This window comes from Primulina eburnea, chromosome 6, assembly GCF_022965805.1.
Source record: "Primulina eburnea isolate SZY01 chromosome 6, ASM2296580v1, whole genome shotgun sequence".
Taxonomy (NCBI): domain Eukaryota; kingdom Viridiplantae; phylum Streptophyta; class Magnoliopsida; order Lamiales; family Gesneriaceae; genus Primulina; species Primulina eburnea.
The window spans coordinates 38,374,679-38,399,497 of record NC_133106.1 but is presented as its reverse complement, the minus strand read 5'-3'; the positions used below and the strand labels follow the sequence as shown (position 1 = coordinate 38,399,497).

General features: G+C 37.4%; 6 protein-coding genes and 1 pseudogene across 7 annotated transcripts; 6 read left to right on the top strand and 1 right to left on the bottom strand.

The window, feature by feature from the left end:
* The first annotated feature begins 173 nt into the window (after window positions 1–173).
* LOC140835143 (heat stress transcription factor A-5) lies at window positions 174–2,909 on the top strand. Its single transcript, XM_073200542.1, has 2 exons — window positions 174–479; window positions 1,421–2,909. Exons 1-2 carry the CDS (start codon window positions 261–263, stop codon window positions 2,636–2,638), a joined length of 1,437 nt encoding a protein of 478 aa, XP_073056643.1. The 5' UTR covers window positions 174–260; the 3' UTR covers window positions 2,639–2,909.
* A 1,282-nt stretch (window positions 2,910–4,191) lies between these two features.
* On the top strand, window positions 4,192–7,614 carry LOC140835141 (selenium-binding protein 1-like). The gene is made up of 7 exons (XM_073200540.1): window positions 4,192–4,565; window positions 5,251–5,446; window positions 5,696–5,923; window positions 6,147–6,378; window positions 6,477–6,584; window positions 6,666–6,938; window positions 7,188–7,614. The coding sequence occupies exons 1-7, from the start codon at window positions 4,427–4,429 to the stop codon at window positions 7,467–7,469; spliced, it is 1,458 nt and encodes a 485-aa protein (XP_073056641.1). The 5' UTR covers window positions 4,192–4,426; the 3' UTR covers window positions 7,470–7,614.
* A 1,600-nt stretch (window positions 7,615–9,214) lies between these two features.
* Window positions 9,215–12,658, bottom strand: LOC140835139 (receptor-like kinase TMK4). The gene is made up of 2 exons (XM_073200537.1): window positions 10,321–12,658; window positions 9,215–10,105 (listed from the first exon to the last, which is right to left on the bottom strand). Exons 1-2 carry the CDS (start codon window positions 12,557–12,559, stop codon window positions 9,576–9,578), a joined length of 2,769 nt encoding a protein of 922 aa, XP_073056638.1. The 5' UTR covers window positions 12,560–12,658; the 3' UTR covers window positions 9,215–9,575.
* Window positions 12,659–13,389: 731 nt separating this feature from the next.
* On the top strand, window positions 13,390–15,675 carry LOC140835140 (UDP-glycosyltransferase 75C1-like). Its single transcript, XM_073200538.1, has one exon. It carries the CDS (start codon window positions 13,519–13,521, stop codon window positions 14,953–14,955), a length of 1,437 nt encoding a protein of 478 aa, XP_073056639.1. The 5' UTR covers window positions 13,390–13,518; the 3' UTR covers window positions 14,956–15,675.
* LOC140835554 (crocetin glucosyltransferase, chloroplastic-like) lies at window positions 15,116–15,763 on the top strand (annotated as a pseudogene).
* A 2,973-nt stretch (window positions 15,764–18,736) lies between these two features.
* On the top strand, window positions 18,737–20,318 carry LOC140835138 (crocetin glucosyltransferase, chloroplastic-like). Its single transcript, XM_073200536.1, has one exon. It carries the CDS (start codon window positions 18,788–18,790, stop codon window positions 20,192–20,194), a length of 1,407 nt encoding a protein of 468 aa, XP_073056637.1. The 5' UTR covers window positions 18,737–18,787; the 3' UTR covers window positions 20,195–20,318.
* A 149-nt stretch (window positions 20,319–20,467) lies between these two features.
* Window positions 20,468–24,368, top strand: LOC140835137 (uncharacterized). Of its 2 annotated transcripts, none has more exons than XM_073200535.1 (7): window positions 20,468–21,144; window positions 21,399–21,501; window positions 21,735–22,225; window positions 22,362–22,464; window positions 22,588–23,390; window positions 23,616–23,714; window positions 23,868–24,368. In XM_073200535.1, the coding sequence occupies exons 1-7, from the start codon at window positions 20,689–20,691 to the stop codon at window positions 23,961–23,963; spliced, it is 2,151 nt and encodes a 716-aa protein (XP_073056636.1). In that variant the 5' UTR covers window positions 20,468–20,688; the 3' UTR covers window positions 23,964–24,368. The 2 variants fall into 2 exon arrangements, with proteins under 2 accessions (XP_073056636.1, XP_073056635.1); XM_073200534.1 differs by having other exon boundaries at window positions 21,726–22,225; window positions 23,868–24,348.
* Window positions 24,369–24,819: the final 451 nt, after the last annotated feature.

The following is a 24,819-nucleotide window of genomic DNA, read 5'->3' as shown; positions in this document are numbered from 1 at the left end:
CAAGTATATAAAAGCCAAAACTAACCCCAATTTAAGATTCTGTGAATCATAATTTGGACATTGAAAGCACATTTATTTATTTTTCTTAAACATAAAAAAAAACATCAAAACGAATTTGAAGATTCAAAATGTGTGCTTATTCAAATAGTTGAAGGTCAATCGTACATAAATAAATATTAAATCCCGAGGTCATGTATTTTGACTGAATAGACCTAGCTTCTCTCCTCCCGGTCATTCAATAATAATCGTCGCATACAACGATGGATGTCGGCGGCGGAGGTGGTGGTGGTGGGCCTGCGCCTTTCCTTATAAAGACGTATGAGATGGTGGACGATTCATCGACGGACGCAATCGTATCATGGAGCGCTAGCCGAAAAAGCTTCGTGGTCTGGAATCCACCGGAATTCGCCCGGGTCCTTCTCCCCTCCTACTTTAAGCACAACAATTTCTCCAGCTTCATCCGCCAGCTCAACACCTATGTATGTGCCCCAATTCCCAATAGATATGTATTTTTTGTTTTCTTGCGTTTTTTTTTAAAAAAATCATGTTTTGAATTTAGCTCAAATTTCTCACGACTTCTGCGTGATTAATTTCGATGGTTGATTGGGTTTAGAAAACTGTCCGATTCATGTTGCTGCATCGGTGTTCTGAATCTTTGTAAATTTTTTTGATGGAAAATGGAAATAGTGATGCATTTCAAGTGCGTACTGAGATTATTCATTTTTCCATGTGTTTTTTTCGTACCTTGTTCAAATAAATTTCATGCTCGCAGATGTTATTGTAAAGAGATGATCATGATATCCGTGTAGCTCGATTCTGTTCATTGGGGGGAGGGGTTGTGATTTTGCTTTTTCCGGTGAATTTAATGTTACTCGGGGCAAAAGTGTTGGTGCCCGCTAGTCTTTTAGCACTGTAAAGAGAGATTCAAATTGTATTATTTTTAGTTCTGTTGCACCAAATTTCGATGTTTGGGAAACTTAGTTGCCTTTGCTTCCATGAATGATAGAAAGTACATCTTGGCTTTTATTGATTCTCTCGTGGAGTTTTTGGTGTGGATAGAATAATGGGGTCTAAAGGCAATCTATCAATGAGAGGTTTAGGGGTCCTGGCATCGATTTTAGGCCCCTCAATGAAGGGGATTGAAGGAATTTGTAGTGATACTTGAGCTGGCAAATCAGTGTTGGTGCTGTGATTGAGATGAAAGAAGAGAGATGAGGAGTCTGTATGATATCAGACGATTCATTATTTGTTTTACCTCTCATTTTCCGGTAGAAAAGAAACAGATATTAATTTTATGGACTGATTTTTACTGTTTCCGCTGATATCCTCTCACCTAAATTTTTTAGATGCTTTTGTTTCTATTTGGGACATGGTCATGGACACATGGTAGGGCTATTAAAGATATTTCTTTCATTTGTAGGGATTTCGGAAAATTGATCCCGAAAGATGGGAATTTGCAAATGAAGATTTTGTGAAAGATCAAAAACATAATCTTAAGAATATTCATCGTAGAAAGCCTATTCATAGCCACAGTCAGCCTCAAGGTTCGGTTGATCCAGAAAGAGCTGCTTTTGAGGAGGAAATTGATAGGTTGTCCCGAGAGAAAGCTGTTCTTAAAGGAAATATATTGGCATATGAAGAGCAGCAGTCTGCTGCAACAGTACCGTTGGAAAATTTAACCAAGCGAATAGTTGACATGGAGCAGAGGCAGGAGAGATTATTAAGCTTCCTCGACAAGGCAGTTCAAAATCCCGAGTTTGTTGAACTTCTAGCTCAAAAGCTCGAATCAATGGATTTTTCAGCATACAATAAGAAAAGGCGACTCCCTGAAGTCGATCACTCTCAATCGGTTCCAGAAAACATTTTGGTTGACAATCAAAGCAGCTCTAGGCCTGAGTTTGGGAACAAATGCCCTCAAGATTTTTGTGATAAGCTGCGGCTGGAGCTATCGCCGACTGTATCAGACATCAACTTGCTTTCGCGTAGCACACAAAGCTCCGATGATGATGGCATAAGTCCTCTAGGAAGGATGAACGGATGGCCAAGAGATGAACATACAAGAACCCTTGGTTTTTCATGCCCCTCCGAGACATTAGAGCTGTCAGACACCGGGGCATCTTTTACCTTGAAGATGGATTCATCTTTGCCTTGCCTAGTGGGACCCGAAAGCCCAAAACTTCACTCCTCGCAGCACAATTTAGCTTCGAACAAGGATGACGATTGTCATATTTCCTGCCTTTTAAATCTCTCCCTTACCTCTTCTCCTTTAGAACCAAACAGAAGTCAAAACTTGGCGCCAATGCCACACTCAAGTCAAGAAACCAATACAGAACCAAGGCCTAACACTGACGAGAATGATGTCTCTCATAGGTTGCCAACAAAGGGGACTTCTTTTGATAATGCTAACGTCCCTTCTTCGTCTCAAGATATTCATAGTAAAAAGCAAGAGCCAGCAGCAGCTCAGATCCGTGTGAATGATGTGTTTTGGGAACAATTTTTAACGGAAAAACCTGGCTGCTCGGATACTGAAGAGGCTAGCTCTGGTTATAGGCCAAATGCTTACGTTGAACAAGAAGAGAAAAATTCGACAAAGGGAGTGACTAGAAACACAAAAGGTATGGAGCATCTTACTCTTTAAAAATATCCATCACGTGGAGGTTCCAAGAACGAATCCTATGCTGTGTGCTTTTCTGAAACAAAGGGACTCTTTTATTTTTCATAGTTTCTTGGTATGATGTAATCTTGTCGAGTTGTTTAGCAAGGATCACATGTCGATCTCTTAGCTTTGTCCTTTATGCATATAATATATTGATGCTGTAAACGTTTAAAGTTGGTACACCTTTGATAAGCTCCATCATTTGGAACAAATACTTTATTACTTGATATCAGAATGCACTGTCTTCAATGCACATGCGGTATTTATTTCCATCCACCGATATTTTTAAACTCTAGCACATTTGAGTTTGGAGTGTCACATTATAAGGGGATTCTTGTTAACTTCCTCTCTTCGTTTCATTTTAGCTTATTTAGCATCAGATCAGGCAGCAGCTTTCAGCTCCATTAATATGTATACATATACTAAAAGAAAATAAATAATGACCACCATTTTGCTATTTTAAAATTCAGAAATTATATTCCGAAAAAAGATGATAAAAGAAAAGTATGAAGTTTTAGTATACGATAATTATTTCAAAAACTTAAAAATGTTTCACATTTATTTGTGATCTTAATTCATGAAAACTTAAGACGATTCCCTATACTAGTCTTTTACCCACTTGATTTTCAAAGAGAACTGATGTATTTTTTGTATGTTAAAAAAAACTATAATTAATTCTATTTTTAGTATTTGTTAAAATCGAAAACCAAGATTTAAGTAAAAAGTTGAGGCAAGGAATGCAAGTCAGCTGTGTTTGTTCATATGCGGTGAAGATTTTCACGAGTTGCTCGATCGGTCTATTATTTCAAGCTCAAAACATGGCATTTATTCACACCGTCGGGTAATTGGGCCGACAAACTATTAATCAAAATTTATTCCAAAAATTATTATTGATAGTAATTAATTTAATTATTAGAGTTCTAATCGACTCTCTAACCTCGTACCCTATACTGTTATGACATGCAAGTGATATATTTAATAATGATATGATATTATTTATTTTGAATTTAAGTTCTCATAAATTTGTTTTTCGATTTTATCTAAAATATCTCATATTGATAAAAATATTATTGCATCTTATTAATTTATGATTTTCATCTTAATCTTCCAATTGAGAATTTAGTTGCATTCTCAACAAGCATCATCTCAAACAAAGTTCCACCATTATTTTCATATTCGGGCGTCTCTTCAAGTCTTATATGTTTTCCAATCGAGATTACTCATCTTCACCGTGTTGGGGTACATGAAATATGAGAGCATAAACCACCTCTAGAGAATATTTTAACCGGGAGCTCTCGCTTCTTTCGTTTGAGTATTCGAAGATTTCATCCATATAACTTGATTTAAATCATGGTTCTGATACAAATTTTATAACATTAAAGTCATATATCTCTTAATATTATAATATTGTTTAATTTGAGCCTAAAATCTCATAAATTTATTTTTGAATTTTGTATCATAGAAATATCGTTACGTCTTATTACCACAATTTTAACATTTACATCCCTCTTGGACACCTGTGCACCTATCCAGAAATCATGCCCACATTCGAACAGACAGCCACGATATAAACAACTGACCTCTCCGTCACCTTATCCCAAGATTTACTTCGCTCATCACGTGAACGTGATATCAACGACTGGAAATTTCATGTGATGCCGAATTGATATTCTCAAATAAAGAACAAAGCTTGGCATTATATTGAGCGGTTAGGCATCTGTCTGCTTAAATTCTTGAAAATAGCAGGAAATATCGCTAGAGAACAGAAAAATGGCAACTGATATGGTGGTGTTGCAACATGCCGAGGTGGGTAATGGGTGCTGCCAGAAAGGACCGGGTTATGCCTCTCCTCTCGAAGCCATGTCTGGGCCAAGGGAAGCTCTGATTTATGTTACTTGTATTTACACAGGTATCTGAGGGTGTTCTTTCTTGGGTTCACGTTCTTTTTATATGTTTTTTGGTTTGATCGTCTTTTATTTAGTGAATTTCTTATGGGTTTTGTGTTTATTTGATTTTATCTTGAATTTGCTAATATGCTGCTGATCCTTTTGAATATCGATGGTTCCGTCTTTGTGATTTATTTATTTATTTTTTATCTGTGATTTGGAGTGGATCTCCCGAGAAGGAAATAAATGGAATCAATCGCGTATAGAGCCAGATTTTTTTTTTCTTCTAATTCATTGCAAAAATTATGCATAAAATTATAGATTTGGATTCAAAGCGAGCTCTCGTTTTACACTTTATTGTTGGAAAATTAGTAATGTGATTGTCGACTTAATCAAGAATTAATAAGATTCGTAACGTTTCTCGCCAATTTGCTCATAAATAAAAGCTGATTCTGAATGTCAACTTTGTCATAATTTTTTAATTTTGTTGCGGCGAATGTAAACGATTCATGGTTTAAAAGAGTCATTTATTGGATTTAAATATCAGATAGAGGAATTAGCACAACACATTAAGATTTGATCGATTCAAAAAAATTGACCTGACAGTGAAAAAATGTGGGGGGATTCGACATTTTCCCATATATTCTATGTTTTCACTGAGTAACTTGCAACTAACACTATGATTATGCTGCTTTACAAAATTTATAGGGACAGGAAGGAATAAGCCAGACTACCTTGCTACGGTGGACGTAGATCCAAGCTCCCCAACTTATTCGAAAGTGATCCATAGGCTGCCTATGCCTTACATTGGCGATGAACTGCATCATTCTGGATGGAATTCCTGCAGCTCTTGCCATGGCGATCCATCAGCTGCGCGGCGGTTTCTTGTCCTACCTTCACTTGTGTAAGTGGCCAAATTTGTGGAAGATAAATTGATTTCATCGCAAAACATTAACCTAAAACATGTTAGGAAAATTTTGTGTGTCATGGTTTCTTTATCCTTCTGTAAAGAGGTACAAGGGGCCATTCATGCCAGCACCACATTTGGTTTTTGTGTAGAAACCTAAATGCAGTAATGAAAGATGTGTATTTCTTGCAAGTGTTTTTGACATTACTCATTCTTTAACATGTACCTCTAATGCCTTTATCTCAGTTCTGGCCGTATTTATGCAATCGATACCCTGAAGGATCCAAGGGCTCCAAGTTTACATAAATTTGTTGAACCCAAAGATATAATACAGAAAACTGGATTAGCATTCCCCCACACAGCTCACTGTCTTGCTTCAGGTGAGATCATGGTGTCGTGTCTTGGAGATAAAGATGGAAATGCAGAAGGAAATGGATTTCTTCTGCTCGACTCGGATTTCAACGTCAAAGGAAGGTAGCTATAACACAATGTTATGATTCGTGTTCTAAATATAGACTCAGTGTCTCATTGGCATTTCTTTAAACTTTATAGATTCACATCTTTTTGGCTGATGTAAATTTTTGTGCAAACATCGCTTGCGAAATTTTCTCTCTTAATAAGTACTAACTAAATGATTCTAATGGTCTGGAAACTAAAGACCGTGAACTAGTAAATGACTTCCATATCTTCATAATAGGTGGGAGAAGCCAGGTCACAGCCCCCTTTTCGGCTATGATTTCTGGTACCAACCTCGGCATAAGACCATGATCAGCACTTCATGGGGAGCCCCTGCTGCCTTCACTAAAGGTTTTGACCTTCAGCACGTTTCGGATGGTCTTTATGGAAGACATTTACACGTTTATAGTTGGCCTGAGGGTGAGTTGAAACAGACTGTAGACCTTGGAAATTCCGGTCTCTTGCCTTTGGAGGTATATTGCATTTTATCGTTATCTGTCGTCGTGAGTTAAAATTTTCTCCATTGATTTTCTTCTTGACTCATGTGATGTGACGCTGTACTTAAATGCAGATAAGGTTCTTGCACGATCCGGCTAAAGATACTGGATTCGTGGGATGTGCTTTAACAAGCAACATGGTAAGATTTTTCAAGAATTCGGATGGATCATGGAGCCACGAGGTGCGTGAAAAGACTTTGTTTTTTGTCAGAGTCACGTTTAAAGTGAATAGAATTCAATACATTAATCTAAACCTATTTCAGTTATCAGCATCAGTGAAGTCACTGAAGGTGGAGAACTGGATTCTACCTGAAATGCCTGGACTTATCACCGATTTTCTGATTTCTCTCGACGATCGTTTCCTATACTTGGCTAATTGGCTCCACGGTGATATTCGACAATATAATATTGAAGATCCCGCAAATCCTAAATTGACTGGCCAAGTATGGGTCGGAGGTTTGATTCGAAAAGGAAGTAATGTGGCCGCTGTGGCAGAAGATGGCACTACATACCAGATCGCTGTACCTGAAATTCAGGTACTACTTTTAATTATCTCCAACCAAGTATTAAATCAAATTGAATTGGGTATTCAATTTTCAGAAATAATTAAAAGGCTAAATTTCAGGATTCATTCAAACGTGTGTTATATTATTTATTTAACACATTATTCAATTATAACTTGGAGAAAATATATCTCCGAGAACTGTTTCTGGATCGATCATCAATGGAGGAGTTGAGTAAGCTGTTTCTTTTTCTTCTTCTTCTTCTTTTTTTTGGCAATTCAGGGACATCAACTAAGAGGAGGACCTCAAATGATACAGCTGAGTTTAGACGGGAAACGTCTCTACGTTACAAATTCGCTCTTCAGCACATGGGACCGACAATTCTACCCTGACCTGATCGTGAAAGGTTCCCATATGCTACAAATTGATGTAAACTCTGGGAAAGGTGGGCTTACCATCAATCCAAATTTCATCGTGGATTTCGGATCCGAACCTGACGGCCCTTCTTTGGCACACGAAATGAGATATCCAGGGGGAGACTGCACTTCTGATATCTGGATCTAACTCTATAATATGGCTATAATGTGCTTTTGACAAAACATTAGCTGCGTTGGGATGCAGATTTTCTTCTTCTTTATTAATTTGGATATGGGAATTTGCAACTTCGATGAATTTTTTTATTTTGGAGTCAAGTATTTTCTCCCTTTAATATTGAACCTTTACAGCAGCGCTGGAATGACAAGCATGGACCGATGGTTGAATCTAGTTGAAAGTGGCTTTAGATGTACAAAACTATAAAGCTTTTAAAAACAAAATATAGAGGACGAAATTTTCTTTGTTCGAGCATCACATCAAGGAAAGCAGACATGCTAGTCTTAAATCACGCATAACCATTAAGTCAGGAAAAATTTGGAAAACAAACTCGACAAATTCTGTTAACGGGACTATTTTATGTCCAATGACCTGACACCAAAATCCAAGATCACCGAAAGTCCTAACAAGAACACACACCGTTCTTGTAATGATGGTATCTGCTGGTCTCTGATAACTATTTCTCTACCCACAATACCGCACATGAACTTCAAACCCATGTGACAATCTACACAAACTCAAAGATTTTTGAGAATCCGTATCGACGGTGGAGGTTGGCTTGATTGTAAGCGGTAAAAACGGAAGCCCATGAGGCCAAGTCTCTTCGAGGCATTTCTTCGAACAGTTGAACGGCGTCATTCAGGTGGCGACTTCCCCCATAAAAACCTATCACGGTGTTGGAATAAAAGGGTCCATAAAGACCAATTTCCCCTAAAGACCTAAGCCGCATTTGATTACACGGGCATGGAGGATCTTGGCTTGGCTTGGAAGCTCCAGGTGGACGCATTGTTTAGCTGCCTGAGACGTGCGTTATTTGTTAGTTTAGAAATTACTGTGTATTAATTTAAATATTTAACAAAGCTAAATGGACAGCCATTTCAGGCCATTTGGTTTTCTTTGTTAATTAGGCCCAATATTTATTTTAGGCCCAATACTAAACCCAATTCGGATATACAGCGAAATATTATATTTTATTTCGTGGCTCATACCTATGATTAATAAATTTGTAAATGTCTCTCTCATAGTCTCTTATATTAAACAAAACATAATGATTTTGCAAATACTACTAAGATTTATCCAGTGTACGTCGAATATCCATAGTTTTATCTAAATCAGTTCATGATAAAATAGAATCTAATTGAGTTTCCTATTTATATATCATATTAGCTGGATTTAAGACATCAAAATGTAATGCCTAGGCGTGTTGAAATAATTGACTTTATTACTATATCCAGAAATCTGAATTTATGGGTTATAATTTATTCAAATTCTACTTTAAAATAACTAATTTGACGAGTTCCTAAAATCGACGGCAGAAGTCTTCATGCATAATAAATGAAGTTGTACTATTCAGTCGACCATGCACATGAAATATGCTTGTTTAGGCCACCTAAGACGCACAAACAACGTTAATTTCGATTTAAAAAATGCACCGAACTTTGAATGAAGAATCGGCTGATGCTAAAAAAGACAGTTGGCTAATTTAAAATGAAAAATAAATAGCCACACATATTTTTTAATACACCTGCCTGCCTGACAGCCGGCCAGCTTAGTTACAGCAAATTTCTAAAACTTCATCTTTTAAAATTTATGGCCCGCGCGAGATATTATTCATCATGATATGCTAAAACAGCCTGGTATTGGTTGTATCTGTCTGCATAACATTCATTTATTTGTTTAATCAGTCTCACTTTTGTTTCTTCATAATTACTCAGATATGAATAATGGTTTCTCATTTTCTAAACATAAAGAAACCAAATTGCAGATGTAGAACATAGGGATGACATATATGCAGTACTGAAAAGTTCAGACCTGAGGTTTAAATTTTCTAAAATTACAAGTTTCTGTTTGTAAGAATACCTTTGCTAGCTAGCTAGCTTGCCCCTATTTTACATTGTTAAAATCAATCAAGAAACTCATCCAATACAGTTAACAGGATCCTATCATCAAAACAGGCACAAAAGAATAAATTGAATGCAATTTGCGAACTTGATTACTGATATCAGTACAGACCGAAACAAGACTCGAACCATGTGGGACTCGAACTCAAACCTCTGGCACGTCAGTACTTCGTTGACATCACCTACAGTCCACAGAACCGAACGAGTCTGCAAATCCAGCTGGTTTCGATGGAATACTCGACTGAGTCTGACTGCTGTAAGATAAGTCATCGAACATTCTTGAAGTACCTTCACCAGATTGCCATCTTTGCAGCGCTTGAGGCAGGCTCAAATGGAGATCAATACCACGTTGTTCTTCTTCATCTTCCTGTTCTACGGGCTTAGATGGTTTCCACTGCTCCACGAGGGGTCCCAAGACATTCACAGCATGGCCCATATCAGGCCTCTGAAATGATTCCCGGGCTGTGCAGTGACCAGCCAATTCAGCCACTTTGCAAATGCTCTCATAAGTTTCATCATTGGGATCGAGAAGGGGGTCGATGGATTTTCGGATGTTCTCTTTGTTGATTAGGACCCTTCGGAACCATGCTACCAGATGGGACTTCTCGTCGGGCATTGTTTCATCGAGGGCCTTACTGCCGGTGATTATCTCCATTAAAACAACTCCATATGCGTACACGTCTACTTTTGTAGTCACTCTTCCGGTAGCTGTGGGAATATATCCAAGTATATGGATTGCATCAAGGAATTATCAACAAAATCATTCAAGAACACATATCGTGAATTTAATTTTAGGCTATTGTCCTAAAAGCTTAAGATTAATTTAAAACTCATTAGAACGTTTCTGCAAAACCTGTATTCATAAAAGTTGCAGCTACCTTAAAATACATGCACATAACAGGAACTCCATACACAATGCTTACCAGCATATTCAGGTGCAAGATAGCCAAATGTCCCAGCCAAACGTGTCTCCACGGAATACTTCCCATCGGGGGCATTTTTCACCAATCCAAAATCTGCAACCTTTGCTCTCATATCATCTGAAAGGAGAATATTGGACGGCTTCAAATCTCTGTGGATGAAACTTTGTTGGGCCAAGCTATGAAGATACTCGACTCCCCTAGCTACATCCAACGCAATCGTAATCCTTTGCTTCCATGTCAGAGGCTGATACCCCAATGCTTGCCATCCGAATAAATGCTGGGCTAAGGTTCCTTGTGGCATATACTCGTACACCAAAAGCTTTTCGTTTTTGTCAACACAAGATCCTAAAAGAGTAACAAGATGTCTATGCCTAACTCTGGTCAGGACAGCGATTTCAGCCAAGAATTCATTTGTCCCTTTCATTCCCATTGCTCCACACTCCATTCTCTTAACAGCAATCCTAGTCCCATCATGCAATTCGCCTTTGTATACAACCCCAAATCCACCACTACCTAATACATTTTTTTCACTAAAATTATTAGTCACTTGCCTAAGAACTTGTATCGAGATTGCAGCATTTCCACCTTCAGAAACGGGGATTTCACTATGGTCGCCACTGCTTTGGCTATGTAATTCACTTGGAACACTAGCATGTCCGTTTACTCCATTCAGCACATTAGTTTTCCACATTTCACTGCCTCGCTCTGCACTCTCAACCGTGTCAAATCGATTCTGCCGTTTTTTCATATAGCATTTGTAGGACACAAACAATAGAACACCAATGAATACCACAACAGCTACTATAACCCCAGCAATCATACCGATTGAAACCGAACTTTTTGGTGAACCAGACTTGCTTCCATCACGAGAAACAAGTCCTGAATCAGTCCCCGGCTCCCCACCTTCACCAGTCACATTCTTGCCAAGAAACGGATTACCACTTCTACTAAACCTCAGACCAGGAGGAAATAAAGGAATTGGTCCGGATAAATTATTATTCGACACATCAAAACTTTGAAGCTGAGAAAGGGTAACCAACATGCTAGGAATCGTACCAGTAAGATTATTATCACTCAATATCAAATTCCTCAAAGAAGTCAAATTCGCAAATGCAGGAGAAATAGAACCCGAAAACCCCTGCTTCGCCATGTTGACCACCGTAACATTCTCCCCTTGCGAGTCACAGTTAATAAATCTCCAGTCTTGACAAGCATTATTCCCCTGCCAAGATTGAGCCAACGCCGTGGGATACCCTAGTGCAGCCGCAACATCAAGAAGTATAGTCACCTGCGGATCACAGGGCCCGGGTTTGTCCAAACAAAAGCTGTTAGTTGTCCCAACGTCGAAATGAACTTTGTCAGAAAACTGAGGGTAAGGTCCCTGTAACTTATTATTCTGCAATGTTACGTTAAGAAGATTTGGAAGATTCATCAAAGAAACCGGCACAATCCCAGTCAATCTATTATCCCTCAACTGCAGATCAAACAAATTCACACAGTTTGATAAATCTGGGATCCCGCTCGAAAATGAATTTGAATGTAACCAAACCTGAGACAACTGACTCATGTTGGACAATACATCAATGGTACCAGATAGGCCCTGTTGCTGATTATTGAGCCAAAGATTCTGAATTTCTGACCCGGCAAAAGACCGGGGCAAAGATCCAGTCAAGTTATTGTAAGACAATCTCACGTTCTGCAAATTTGGAAAAGACCCAAAAATATCCGGAATCATACCTGCGATGCTAGCATTACTAGCAAAAAATGAAACAAGATTTGAACTTTCAGACAGATACGAAGGGATTTCCCACAAACCCAGATTGGAATTTTCACTGATGGAAAATAGCTGAAGGTTTGTGAGGCCTAAAAGGAAGTTCTTGGGAGTTGAAGTGAAGCCATTGAAGTCGAGATATATCTGTTCGAGCGAAGTCATGTTCTCAAAAGAAGGGAGAGGTCCCGACAAAGAGTTCTTCTGGAGGGCGAGGGACTTGAGCATGGTTAGATTGTTGAGTTCCAGAGGTAGTGTTCCGGAGACGGAGGCGGAGTCGAGGTTGATGGCGGTGACGAAGGTGGAGGTCGTGTCACAGTTGACGTTCGTCCAGTTGCAGAAGTGGGTGGAGGGTGACCAGCCGGTAGGGGCAGGGGAGAGGGAGGAAAGGAGCTTTAACATGAACGCAGAGTCATCGGCAAAAGAAAGTAGAGGGAGCAGGAGGAGAAGCAGGTGGTGGTGGACGGCCATTGATGCAACGGCGGTACAGGTGGGAATATAATCAGAGAGGATATAAAGAGAAGACAGAAGGCTAGCTTGGGCTGATCGGATGATACTTTAGGAATTTCAATTATTTTCAATCCCATACCTGTAAAACCATTTTTTCAAAAATATAAATTTTACCTTTTATTCATTTTATATATATATATATATATATATATATATATTTATATTGAATTTTTTAGATTGAATTGTTAGAACCCAAATATATATTTAATTATTATTAAATTCAATTGTGAAAAATATATTTTATTTAATATTGTCACGTACAATTTCATCAAATTAGTACACTAGAACATGTATCTCTTTACATATAAAATAAAAATGCATCTACTTTGCTTCACACTAATTATAAATAAATTCTTCATATTATTATTTCATTTAACATTCATCTCTCAGTCATGTTACAAAAATATATTTTTCCTATTTATGTGTAGAGTAGACAGGTATGCAAGAGGAATACCACTCTTAATTTTTTATATGACCTTTTTATGAAATAAAAAATCAAAATTTGCCCGTATAAAAAATATTTATTTAATTATGACTCCTCGTTCAATCTCGTGTCGTCATTCCAAGCTTAGTTCCGAATATTTTTGACGATGAAATCCTTGCATCATTTAGAAGTTATCACGGGACCAACAACAATTAGGATTATTCGATGTTATATACTGAGTATTTTTCTATTATATGATCAAAATGGTAATTTTTTTTTCATCAACATATATGTCACGTTCAATAAAAATACAAGAGATACACGTGATCAAATTATATTAAAATTAAAAAAGAAATACTTTCCATGTTATATACGGATTTTTATTACCATATATAAGAAACTGAGTGTGTATGTTTTGGAGCAATATTTTGTTACTAACTATAAAATTTTACGTCTCCTGGGCATCCTCTACATCATTCCTCGTCGCAAAAGAAGGATGGAAATGCGTCAACAAGGAATCAACGCCACCAATCGCCGCCACTTCCTGATCATCTGCTTCCCCGTCCAAGGACACATCAATCCGTCTCTTCAACTAGCCAAAACTCTAGCACATGGCGGAGCTAAGGTCACATTCACCACCACCGGCCGCGGCCTGCAACGTGTTCATGAAACACTCCCCTCACTCAATGGTTTGTCTTATGTCTCTTTCTACGACGGCCTCGACCCTGAATCGGCCGATGGTTTTTCGTCCTTTATGGCGGATTTGATGAAGGCAGGCTCCGAAAATCTCCTAAAGATCCTTGAGAAGTTTGTAGAAATGGGCCAAAAGGTGGACTGTTTAGTTTACAGCTTTCTCCTCCCTTGGGCGGCGAGGGTGGCGCGTGCTGTGAAAGTTCCTTCTGCTTTTCTTTCTATACAATGCGCCACCGCCTTCTCGATTTATCACCGCTTCTTCAACGGCCATGACGGAATTTACAATGTTAATGGTGGAATTATAGATGAGCTTCAAACTTCTGTTTCTGTAAAGATTCCACAATTGCCATTGTTTTCAGCCACTGATCTGCCCACTTTCCTACTACCTGATGACCCTTTGAATACTTTTATGATCCCTTTAATGCAAGAACACATACAAGAACTGGAGAATGACGCTGAACCGTGTGTTTTTGTGAATACGTTTGAAGAATTAGAGGAAGACGCAGTAAGAACGTTGAAAGACAAGATGAATCTTATCGCTGTTGGCCCATTGATTCCATCGGCTTTCACCCGTGGAGACGTGAACGGCTCGACGGAAAAATCCTACGGTGCTGATTTGTTCCACAAAAATGACGACTACTTCCAATGGCTAGATGACAAAGATGAACATTCTGTGATCTATATCTCATTTGGCAGCATAGTGGTGCTAAAGAAAGAGCAAAAAGAAGAGATCCTGCAGGGACTGAGAGAAATAAAAAGACCTTTTTTGTGGGTCATCAGATTAACAGACAGAGAACAAGAATATATACATAAAAGTCTTGAACACGAGGTTAAAAATGGGGATGGCCTCATAGTTCCATGGTGTTCGCAGATGGAGGTTCTAGCACACAAATCCATCGGCTGTTTCGTGACACATTGTGGATGGAATTCGACACTCGAGAGCTTGTTCTCTGGAGTTCCTATGATCGGTTGTCCACATTTTTCTGATCAAACTACGAATGCAAAAATGGTGGAAGAGGTGTGGGGGACAGGGGTGAGAGCCAGGGTCAACGGAGAGGTAGTTATTGGGAGAGATGAGTTCAAGAGATGCCTGGAAATGGTGATGGGGGATGGAGAGAGGGGGAGGGAGATCAGATATCATTGTAAGAAATGGAGAGGCTTGGCTATGGAGGTTGTCAAAGAGGGTGGTTCTACAAACAAGAACTTGAAGTGTGTCGTGGATGGCAACTATAAGGTTTAGGTCAGAGGTTGTCTTAAATCTTAATGGACTGTAAACGAGGTGGTATTACAAAAATGAAGTTGCTAAATTTTTTTTAGAACCTCTTCATCTTTTGATACACTTAGTAAACTCTACATAAACTGCAAATCAGGCTAACAAAATAAATCAGTTTTAAATTATGATGGCTAGCAATATAACTTTTGTCCCAGACACAATCATAATGGCTAATCTCCAAGTCAACTTACATAAGCTACGAAAGGTATATATAAAAAATAGATAGTGACGTTGCTTAAATCGAACAACACGGATCAGAAATCGGATGGTTACATTGAATGATTGAGCTCGAAGCCGGATTCATCAGTGGTCTATGTCTCATTCGGCAGCGTGTCCCAAAACCACAGATGGAGGAGAACGCGAGAGGTTTATTAGATTCTAAAAAGCGGTGTCTTTATGTGTTATTCGAGCTAAGCATGATGAGAATAAAGAAGACGAGAAGTTGAGTAGCGTGGAGGAACTCGAAAGACTTGGGAAAATAGTGTCATATAGTGTTCCTAGCTGGAGGTTCTGACACACAAATGTTAGGGTGCTTCGTGGCACCCTGCGGATGCAACTCGACTTTGGATGGTAGCCAAGCTGATCGAAGATGTGTGAAGGGTAGGGGTTAGAGTGAAAGTGGATGAAAATGGCTTGGTTGAGAGTGATGAGATCAGGTCTTGCATCGAGAAAGTGATGGATGCAGAGAGAATTGAGGGAGAATGCAAGAAAATGGAAGGGTTTGGCAAGAGAAACCATGGAGGAAGATAGATCTTCCTTCTAGCAAGAACTTTGTTTTTTAAGAGTAAAATGCATTCATATTAACTAATTTTTTAAATTTTCGACAATAAGGACATGAATCCTCAAACCAAACATAGTTAGACTTAGAGCCAACTTATGCCAACCACTCTTTAATCTCGAGACATAAATCACTTGCGACGAGTCCGAGAAAATACCCACATTAGTAAACCCGGTTTGTAAACAAAAGTCCATACTAGCTCGAATAACCGTCAAACTCCTCGTTTTTAATCAACCTCGAATAATTGATTAAACAAGCCAGAGCACCTATACTCTAGTTTACATATTATTGAATTAGTTCGTAGTTTGTTCACGTGAGCATCGAAAAATATTGACACCGACTTTTCAAGTCATAAAAAAATTAATTTAATTTTCTCAAGATAAAAAAAATGCATGACTAGAATAGACTAATTTAATTTTCTCAATAAAGCTAAAATATTTTCACATGAAGCGAAATCATATTTTAGCATATATATATATATATATATATATATATATATATATATATATATATATATATAATTATATTGGAACGATAAATATCTAATTTATAAATATACAAGACAAAAGAGAAAACAAAAATAAGAGAGTGATGAGGTGCGGTGATGTCAAATTGCTTCACCAATGTATATTATATTCATAATATATTTTTATACAAGATACTATTATTATCAATATCTTAATTGAAAATTATTCAACGAATAATTTGTTCGCAATAACATATTTCTTCGTTCAATCTCTTATGTATAAATAATAATAAAAAAATGCGACGAGAAATTAGTAGGAAAAATCATTTATATTAAAATTAAAACTCCTATAAAATCGTACAGATTTTTAAATCCTCGAGAATGGTGGTGATGGATCATTCTGTGGTTGTGAATTCGTAACCTGACCTTGTCGGATATATCTTCTCCCGAAGAATTATAGACACACACAGGGTCGATCCTAACAATATTTGGGTATGAGTCTAACTTTTAAAAAAAAACATTCGAATCATAATGTGTGTTCATATTTTTTTTCGTTTCATAGCAATTTTCAAATTAAATCAATACATCAAAGACAATATAAAAAACTACAGGAATAAAAATATCAAACATGTCCAAAATAATCACTAAAAAATAACCCGCCTAACAGTTTTAGAGCTAAAAATACTAATCAAGTCTGTATAATCAAGTTGTTCAGTAATTTCTTTCTCAATCGATAACATAGCCAATCTATTCAATCTTTATCGTGACATGGTTGATCGGAGAAAAGTTTTGATGCGCTTTATCTTTAAGAAACTTCGCTTTGCACTTGCTACTGTGACCGGGGCAGTCAACAAGATTTTATAAGCAATATGAGCTTTAACACACACACACACACACGAAAAACTAATATTTTAATTGGATTTCTAAAATTTTAAGTTTTACATATTAATTAAAAGATAAAATCAGACATTTAAAAAAAAAAAAAAGAAGATAAAATCAGAGTAAAAGGATATTATAGCCACCCCTTGTAGCACTAGTTGTGACAATTTCGTGCCTCAGCCGACCATGACGTCATTGATTACGTGATCAATCATCAGAATACATCTCATTGATATGATTGATTTTCTCATATATATTCCATTAATTCACGACATAAATTAATTAATTAGTCTTTTAATTTTGTGCACTCCATTTATTTATAAAATAGTTGTACGTTTTAATCATATATAGATGCAAATAGTTAGTATATGGACATTAATTCAAAATTAATTGATTTTGTGGTTTATACATACATGATAGATACTTGGGAACTATAACAAAAAAATCTTCCAAGTCCAATGCAGAGATTACCAAGTAGCTCATTTCTTATGTCTGAAACGCCAAAAAATTATATTATTAGACCGTCTCAATTATTTATTTCAGTTTTTATATTTAATAATAACATATTTTTATTGTTTGTTTATTACGTAATATATATATATATATATATATATAGAGAAAATATGAAAGACATTAAAAGATGTCCCCAGCTGAATGGAACCACACAGACAAACATCGAAAGTGAGGGAAGATTCAGCTTATCTTGTGAGACACTGTCTTATGAGAAGATCAAAGATCCAGTTTTAACAACACATATGTGAGGTCTATCAATTTTTTTTAAATTAATTGGTCTAGATCTTGTGGGACACTACCGACAGTGAGACAAACATCGAAAGTGTTCGATTTCTTGATTTCTTTCATCAGCGTCACCTCAAACGTCGTGTAGTCCAACCATTTCCCTCCTCATTTTTTACGTGATAAGAAAGGAAACATTGAATTTATATAATTTCTTCCAACAAACAAATACATAAGAAAATTTGAATTAGAATTCTATTATATATATCTATGTGTGTGTGGGGCTTTTTCACTGTTTAAATACATAAAAAAACGTATTTTTTTATTTGTATTTTATAAGTTAATAATAATACAAATATAAATTAATTGTAATACTAAATTTTTTTATGTACTACATATAGAAAACAACAATTATAATTAAAAATAAAAAAAAACGTATTTCTTATTTGTATCTTATAAATTAATAATAATACAAATATAAATTAATTGTAATACTAAATTTTTTATGTACAACATATGTAAATTTTTATGTACAACATATGTAAAACAACAATTACGATTAACAATAAAAAAAATATTTCTTATTTGTATTTATAAGTTAATAATAATAAAAATAATAATAAAATAATAATTTTTATAACAATAAGTTTAGATATAATGTATATAAAATAAAATAATAAAAAAATAAATTGATTATAATATATTGAAACGTAATGAACCAAATTAATTTAAAAATTAATCTGTAATATAATGATTAAATAATATTTTATATTCAGAAAAATTCACATAAAAAATTCAAGTCGTGCCATCTCGGATGACATAACTTTTTTAATAATCAGATTGCGTGGCTATGATTTATAAAAAAAAAATCACGTCATCTCATGTATATATATGGGTGTGGCTCACATTTTTCTCTATATTACACAACAGCATTAAAACCAATGAATTCCCGCCACGTCCTCCTCATCACTTATCCGGCGCAAGGACACATCAACCCCGCGCTTCGGTTCGCCCAAAGACTCATCCACATCGGGATTGATGTCACCTTCGTCACCACCGTGAATGCGCGGCGGCGCATGGTCAAAGCCTCCGCCGGAGACGCCCCTAAAGGCCTCAAGTTCCAGACATTTTCGGACGGCTACGACGATGGCTTCAAGCCTAGCGACGACGTCAACCGCTACGTCTCGGAATTAAGAAATAGTGGCTCGAGAATTTTGAAAGATATAATCGTCGCTTCGTCGGAGCGAGGCAGCCCCGTCACGTGCTTGGTGTACACCCTCCTGATCCCATGGGCGGCGGAGGTGGCGCGCGAGGTTCATGTCCCTTGTGCGCTTCTTTGGATTCAACCGGCCACCGTGTTGGTTGTGTATTACTATTATTTTAGAGGTTTTGAAGATGAAATAAAGGAGAACTCTGATGATCCCTCATGGAAAATTCAGTTCCCCGGAATCCCATACGACTTCTCCAAAAGTGATCTTCCATCTTTTTTGCTTCCTTCGAGCTCCGAAAGATACAGCTTCGCGCTTCCATCTTTCAAGGAGCAAATTGATGCCCTCGATTTGGAAACGAAACCGAAGGTTTTAGTGAACACTTTCGATGCGTTGGAGCCCGATGCTTTGAAATCCATTGAGAACTATGAGTTTATCGGGATCGGACCCCTGATCCCTCCTGCTTTCTTATCGGATGGTCAAGTCTCGTCGGACGAATCATTCGGGGTCGATCTTTTTCAGAAATCAGATGATTACATTGAATGGTTGAACTCAGAGCCGGATTCATCAGTGGTTTATGTCTCATTTGGCAGTTTGTTGAATCTTCCAAAATCACAGATGGAAGAGATCGCAAGAGGCTTATTGGATTCTAAAAGGCCATTTCTATGGGTTATTCGAGCTAAGCAAGACGACAATATCGAAGAAGATGAGAAGCTGAGTTGTATGGAGGAACTTGGAAATCATGGGAAAATAGTGCCATGGTGTTCCCAACTGGAGGTTCTGACACACAAGTCGTTAGGGTGCTTCGTTACGCACTGCGGATGGAACTCGACTTTGGAGAGCATGTCGTGTGGCGTGCCGATGGTGGCCTTTCCGCAATGGACGGATCAAGGGACGAACGCGAAGCTGATCGAAGATGTGTGGAAGGTAGGGGTTAGAGTGAAAGTGAATGAGAATGGCCTGGTTGAGAGTGATGAGATCAGGTCTTGCATCGAGCAAGTGATGGATGGAGGTGAACGTGGGAGAGAATTGAGGGAGAATTCTAGAAGATGGAAGGGTTCGGCAAGAAAATCTATGGAGGAAGACGGATCTTCTAACAACAACTTGAAGGCATTTCTTCAAGAAATTCGGAGTAAATAGTTTTGCTTGTGATTCTTTTATCTTTGATAAATTATACAAAAAATTAGTTTCATTTTCTGAACATAAAAAGAAAATGCATGACCAGTGTAAGCAAATATAAATTCGATAATTTCTCTTTTAAGTACACCGATGCCTTTTTAAGATTATATTCATGACTGATTTCGAAATTTTATTAATATTTTATTTTAAGTAACGAAATATAAATATAAACAAATAAAATAAAATAAATGGGTTTTATTATGGGCCACACTAGAGAATTTCGGTCTAAAATAAAATAAAAGGGTTTATTATAAGCCCAACCTATCGGGCCCATTGAAACAGACTACGAGCCCGCAAAAAAAAAAAGGAGAGCGAGGGAGGACCATTGATTTCCCGCCACCACCATCACACGTTCCCTCCAAAATCCACTTCTCCTCTAAAAACCCTCACTCGAGCCCTCTCTGCAGCTCAACACGAATTGAAATTGGAGAATTCAGACCGAAATCAAGCCGGACATGGAAGAATCGTCATCAATGAATAACATTTTCCGGAAAAGAAAGGAAATATCATCATCATTGGAGGACCAATTTGATGGCAGTTTGACCAGAAGCAAAGCCCAGATGTGCATCGACCACAGTGGCTCCGGAAGGTCCCTTCCTGAAGTAATTTCTGAAGAACCATCACCAGTGGCAGGTTTTTCGGTTCTAAATCGTGGCAATGCTTGGGGAGGATCGTCTATTAAAGATCTCAGGGCACGGAGAGTTTTCACTCCTGATGTTAATTCAATCCTTCAAGAGCAAAACGAGGAAAACTGGGAAGAGGGAAAAGAGTCTTTGGAAGGTTTAAATTCTCAATCTGGCCAGGGTCCGGTATTTGATATGGGTTCGGGTTCTATGAAGGTGGTGGATGAGACTTCTGCGATAAAGAATGAGGCGAATTCCGGAGTTGGATCTGTTATCAGAGGCAAAATGGTGATGATTTTTCTTTGTTTTTTGATTGATTACATGTTGCTTACCCTTGGTTACTATGGATTGGTGCCGCATTTTTTCATACATCTTCGCGTGATTGTATTCTCACAATTTTGACATTTATTGATAGATATGAGAACTAATTTTTTTAAGTTGTTTGATGTTTAAGATATTTGTTGTGAGCAAAATTTTGTATTTTGATGTTATTTCAATTTCTACATAAAGCCATGACTTCAAAAAATTTCCTTCTTTTTTAGGCCCTTACTTTGTGTACTAAAAGGAAGGTTTTCAAGACTCCAGGATCTTTTAGTTATAGAAGGTTGCTGCCATATCTGACTGACACATTGAATGATGATTCCCGTAAGTTTCTTGCTCTGTTGTTTTCTTTTCTTATTTTTTTGACCAAAAACAGATTGGCCAAATTATTTTTTTCTTTCGCCTGAAAAAGGTTAGATCTATTCTATATAATTGCTCTTATAGGTAGTTTTGATGACTATTGATTTAAATAATGCATTTAAGAGTGAGAGATGAGTACCTTGATGTGATGCTAATATTATTGTTATATGTTAATTGTTCGATATTAGGTGTTTCAGAAATTGAATTAGTGGATGCAGCAACTCCATGTATGTCAAGGGGGTCTTGTACTGTGAAGTCTAATTCGAAGTCATACATCGAAAATTATCATAATGATTGGGTTGAGCGTCAGAAGTGTCATCCTGAAAATACCAAGTCATCCAAGGACAAAGTAATGCAGAATTTTCAATCGGGACTCCCCTGCAACGACAAGGATTTGCGTGGTAGACAAGATAAAGGGGATGACCCTTCCGAAAATATTGGGCCTCATAGAACGGAACAAAGAAACCACCCGGATGGTACGAGTCATGTGCATGTTTCATCGGAAGAGAAGTTGATTCAAATGACACCTCCTGATCCTGATATTTTCACTCAAACTGAGAATGGTGTCAATAAAGAATATGTTGAAAGTAGCACTTTTCTGACAGAGAACCAAATTCGCACGAACAACTATGTTTGGCTCAACCAAAGTTTAGACGGGAAACAGCTCTCTGATTCAATCGACAGTCTGGTAAACTTTCTTCAATCCATAAATGTCTTGAAAGCATAAATATTAGTTCGTTTGTATCATCTCTACATACGATCTGAAGTATTACTTGTAAATGCGTTGCGGACCATCGGGAATAAGATTTCTTGTGTTCTTTCAGGTTCTTAATCCTAGTAGCCGACGAAGGGTGTTTAAACATCCACGATCCCTCAGTTACCGAAGACTGCTTCCTTTTCTGTTGGAAATTTCCAACGATAATTCAAGTAATTTCCTTCCCAAATGTAGTTCAAACAGTAAATGGACATACTGAATTGTTACGTGAATGATTTATTGCTTGCATGCTAAACAATATTTATAAATTTTTCTTTCCATGACCTCGAGAACAGTTAAACGGCAAAAGCCTGTTGTAGAGTTTATAGAAAAACCACATCCTCTAGCTACTGGTACTTCTGTTGAACAGAAGCAAGTGAAGAAATTGCTAACTGAGATTTCTTCCGGGACCCAACAGACAGAGATTCTGGAGGAAGTTCTGCTGCCTGCAGATATTCTTCCAGTTGATTCATCTCGGGTTGCTGGTGCCAAACCAAGCTCATCGACACATATATCTCTTTTTACTGCTGATCTGTCAAATGTCAAGCCGAGTTTAGAAGTTTCTGATATTGGAGATAGTCCATGCGTGAATATTGGTTTGCAGACCGGAGGAATATTGCAATCTCAAAGCAGCCCCAGAAAGTTAGAAACAGAATGTCCCCACACTGATACTAATGGTCTTGAAATGAATGAGCATTCGACTCTCCAAATTGAAGTATCTGAACAGGTTGCTAAACAGACCAAATGCTCGGACCTGGGATTGGAAGTGTTTAATGACAATAGAGAATCAATCGAAGATGTTCAATTGAACCAAGGCACGTTGAAGATGGATATATGCAATTCTTTATTTTCTACTTTTGCCGGTCCTCCCAAAGGAATTTTAAAGAAAAATCCAAGAGGTTGTAGAGGGCCTTGTAATTGTCTAAATTGTGCTTCTTTCCATCTTCACGCTGAGAGAGCATTTGAGTTTTCAAAGAATCAGATGCACGATGCTGAAGAAGTTGCATTGGAGTTGATGAAAGAGTTGGCAAGACTTCGCCATTTGTTGAACAAGTCAATAACCAACGAAAATGGTTCTGAGATCGTCCCACTCAATCTGGTAAGTTTCAATTGAATTGACTGCTGTATACGAATATGATTGTCACGCTCTGGCTCTTCAGCCAAGCATGAGTCTCTATCTCAGTTTAATCTTTCCCGTTTGGCAGTTCACAATGTTTTTTTAAATGTTTCTTTTGCGTTTCATTGTTCTGTGATAATCTTTCCTTTGGGTTCAACAAAGTTTGGTAAGTCTCAATTTGTTCTATTTTTTACTATACTGATTCAGGTTAAACAAGCTTGCGCCAAGTCACTTGAAACAGAAAAACTAGCAAAAGTGCGCCTTTGCCAATTGAACTGTGATCTTAATATTCATTGCAGAATTCCGGTAAATCGGGCATTCCTTCTGAAATTTTATCTTGATTACTTTTGATAGATGGGGGTTGTTTGTTCACATTCATTCATCTAACCCAACCGTCGACTGGATTTAATTTCTAAGATGTGCATGAATTTTTTTTTCCTTTTTTCCTGCCACCTGCAGGCCTTGCTCCAGCCTAAGGTGACGTTCTCTAATTATATCCGAGAACGAGCTTTTCCAATGTCAGATCAGCTTGTCAGCATGGAAAAGACAGAATAAAGAGTAAATTATTTGAAGTGAACAAGGAAAGCTCTATCTTTGGCATCGATTGATGAAATCAAGGGAATGGTGGCATCTGAGGTTCAAAAGAATTTTTCATCGTTCTTGTTAGAAAACATTCACTCGAGTAGTGATTGCTGGTAAGACAAATGATCTGGTCAAAACTACAAGTTTATGTGTGAATCTGATGTGATCAGACTCATAGTTTCGAATGCTTTTGTACCAATTATCCAAACCAACTAATAATCAATTAGTGTTCTTTGGGAAAATATGTACATATTTTTTTTATTAAATGTGTTAAACTCATTCTGTATCTAGCTATAAGGTACAACCCCTAAAGCTAATGTATACTACAGTCGACTGGGGGCACGTCCCAATACTTGTCTAGCTTTATTTGAGGTTACAACATGTGTACTTTTCAGAACAAGTGTAACGGAGGAGAGGTAACCCACATAGTAGAACCTTCAAAATGTTGAATAATGAATACAAGCAATGACTCTCACATGTTAGTTTCCTTATCATTGGTTCACCTCACGAGCATGTTATAAATCAATCGACGGATGATGTCTTTAGCCCTTACACAAGATTATTACCCTTCATAATTTTTCAGTTCATGTTATTGAGGATCCATGTGTCCTAATTCATTCGGGGTCATGAGGCGCACATATTCGGACATGGACCTACATCTCCCACATTAATATTTTCAGATATCAAAATATCGTAGTTTGAAAATAAATGGTAGATCTTTCATTTCAAACTTTTTTTTTTTCGGTTTTGGAAATGGATCTTTAAATATATATATATTTTGAGTTAGACGATCTCACAAATCTATATATATAAAATAGGTCAACTTGTT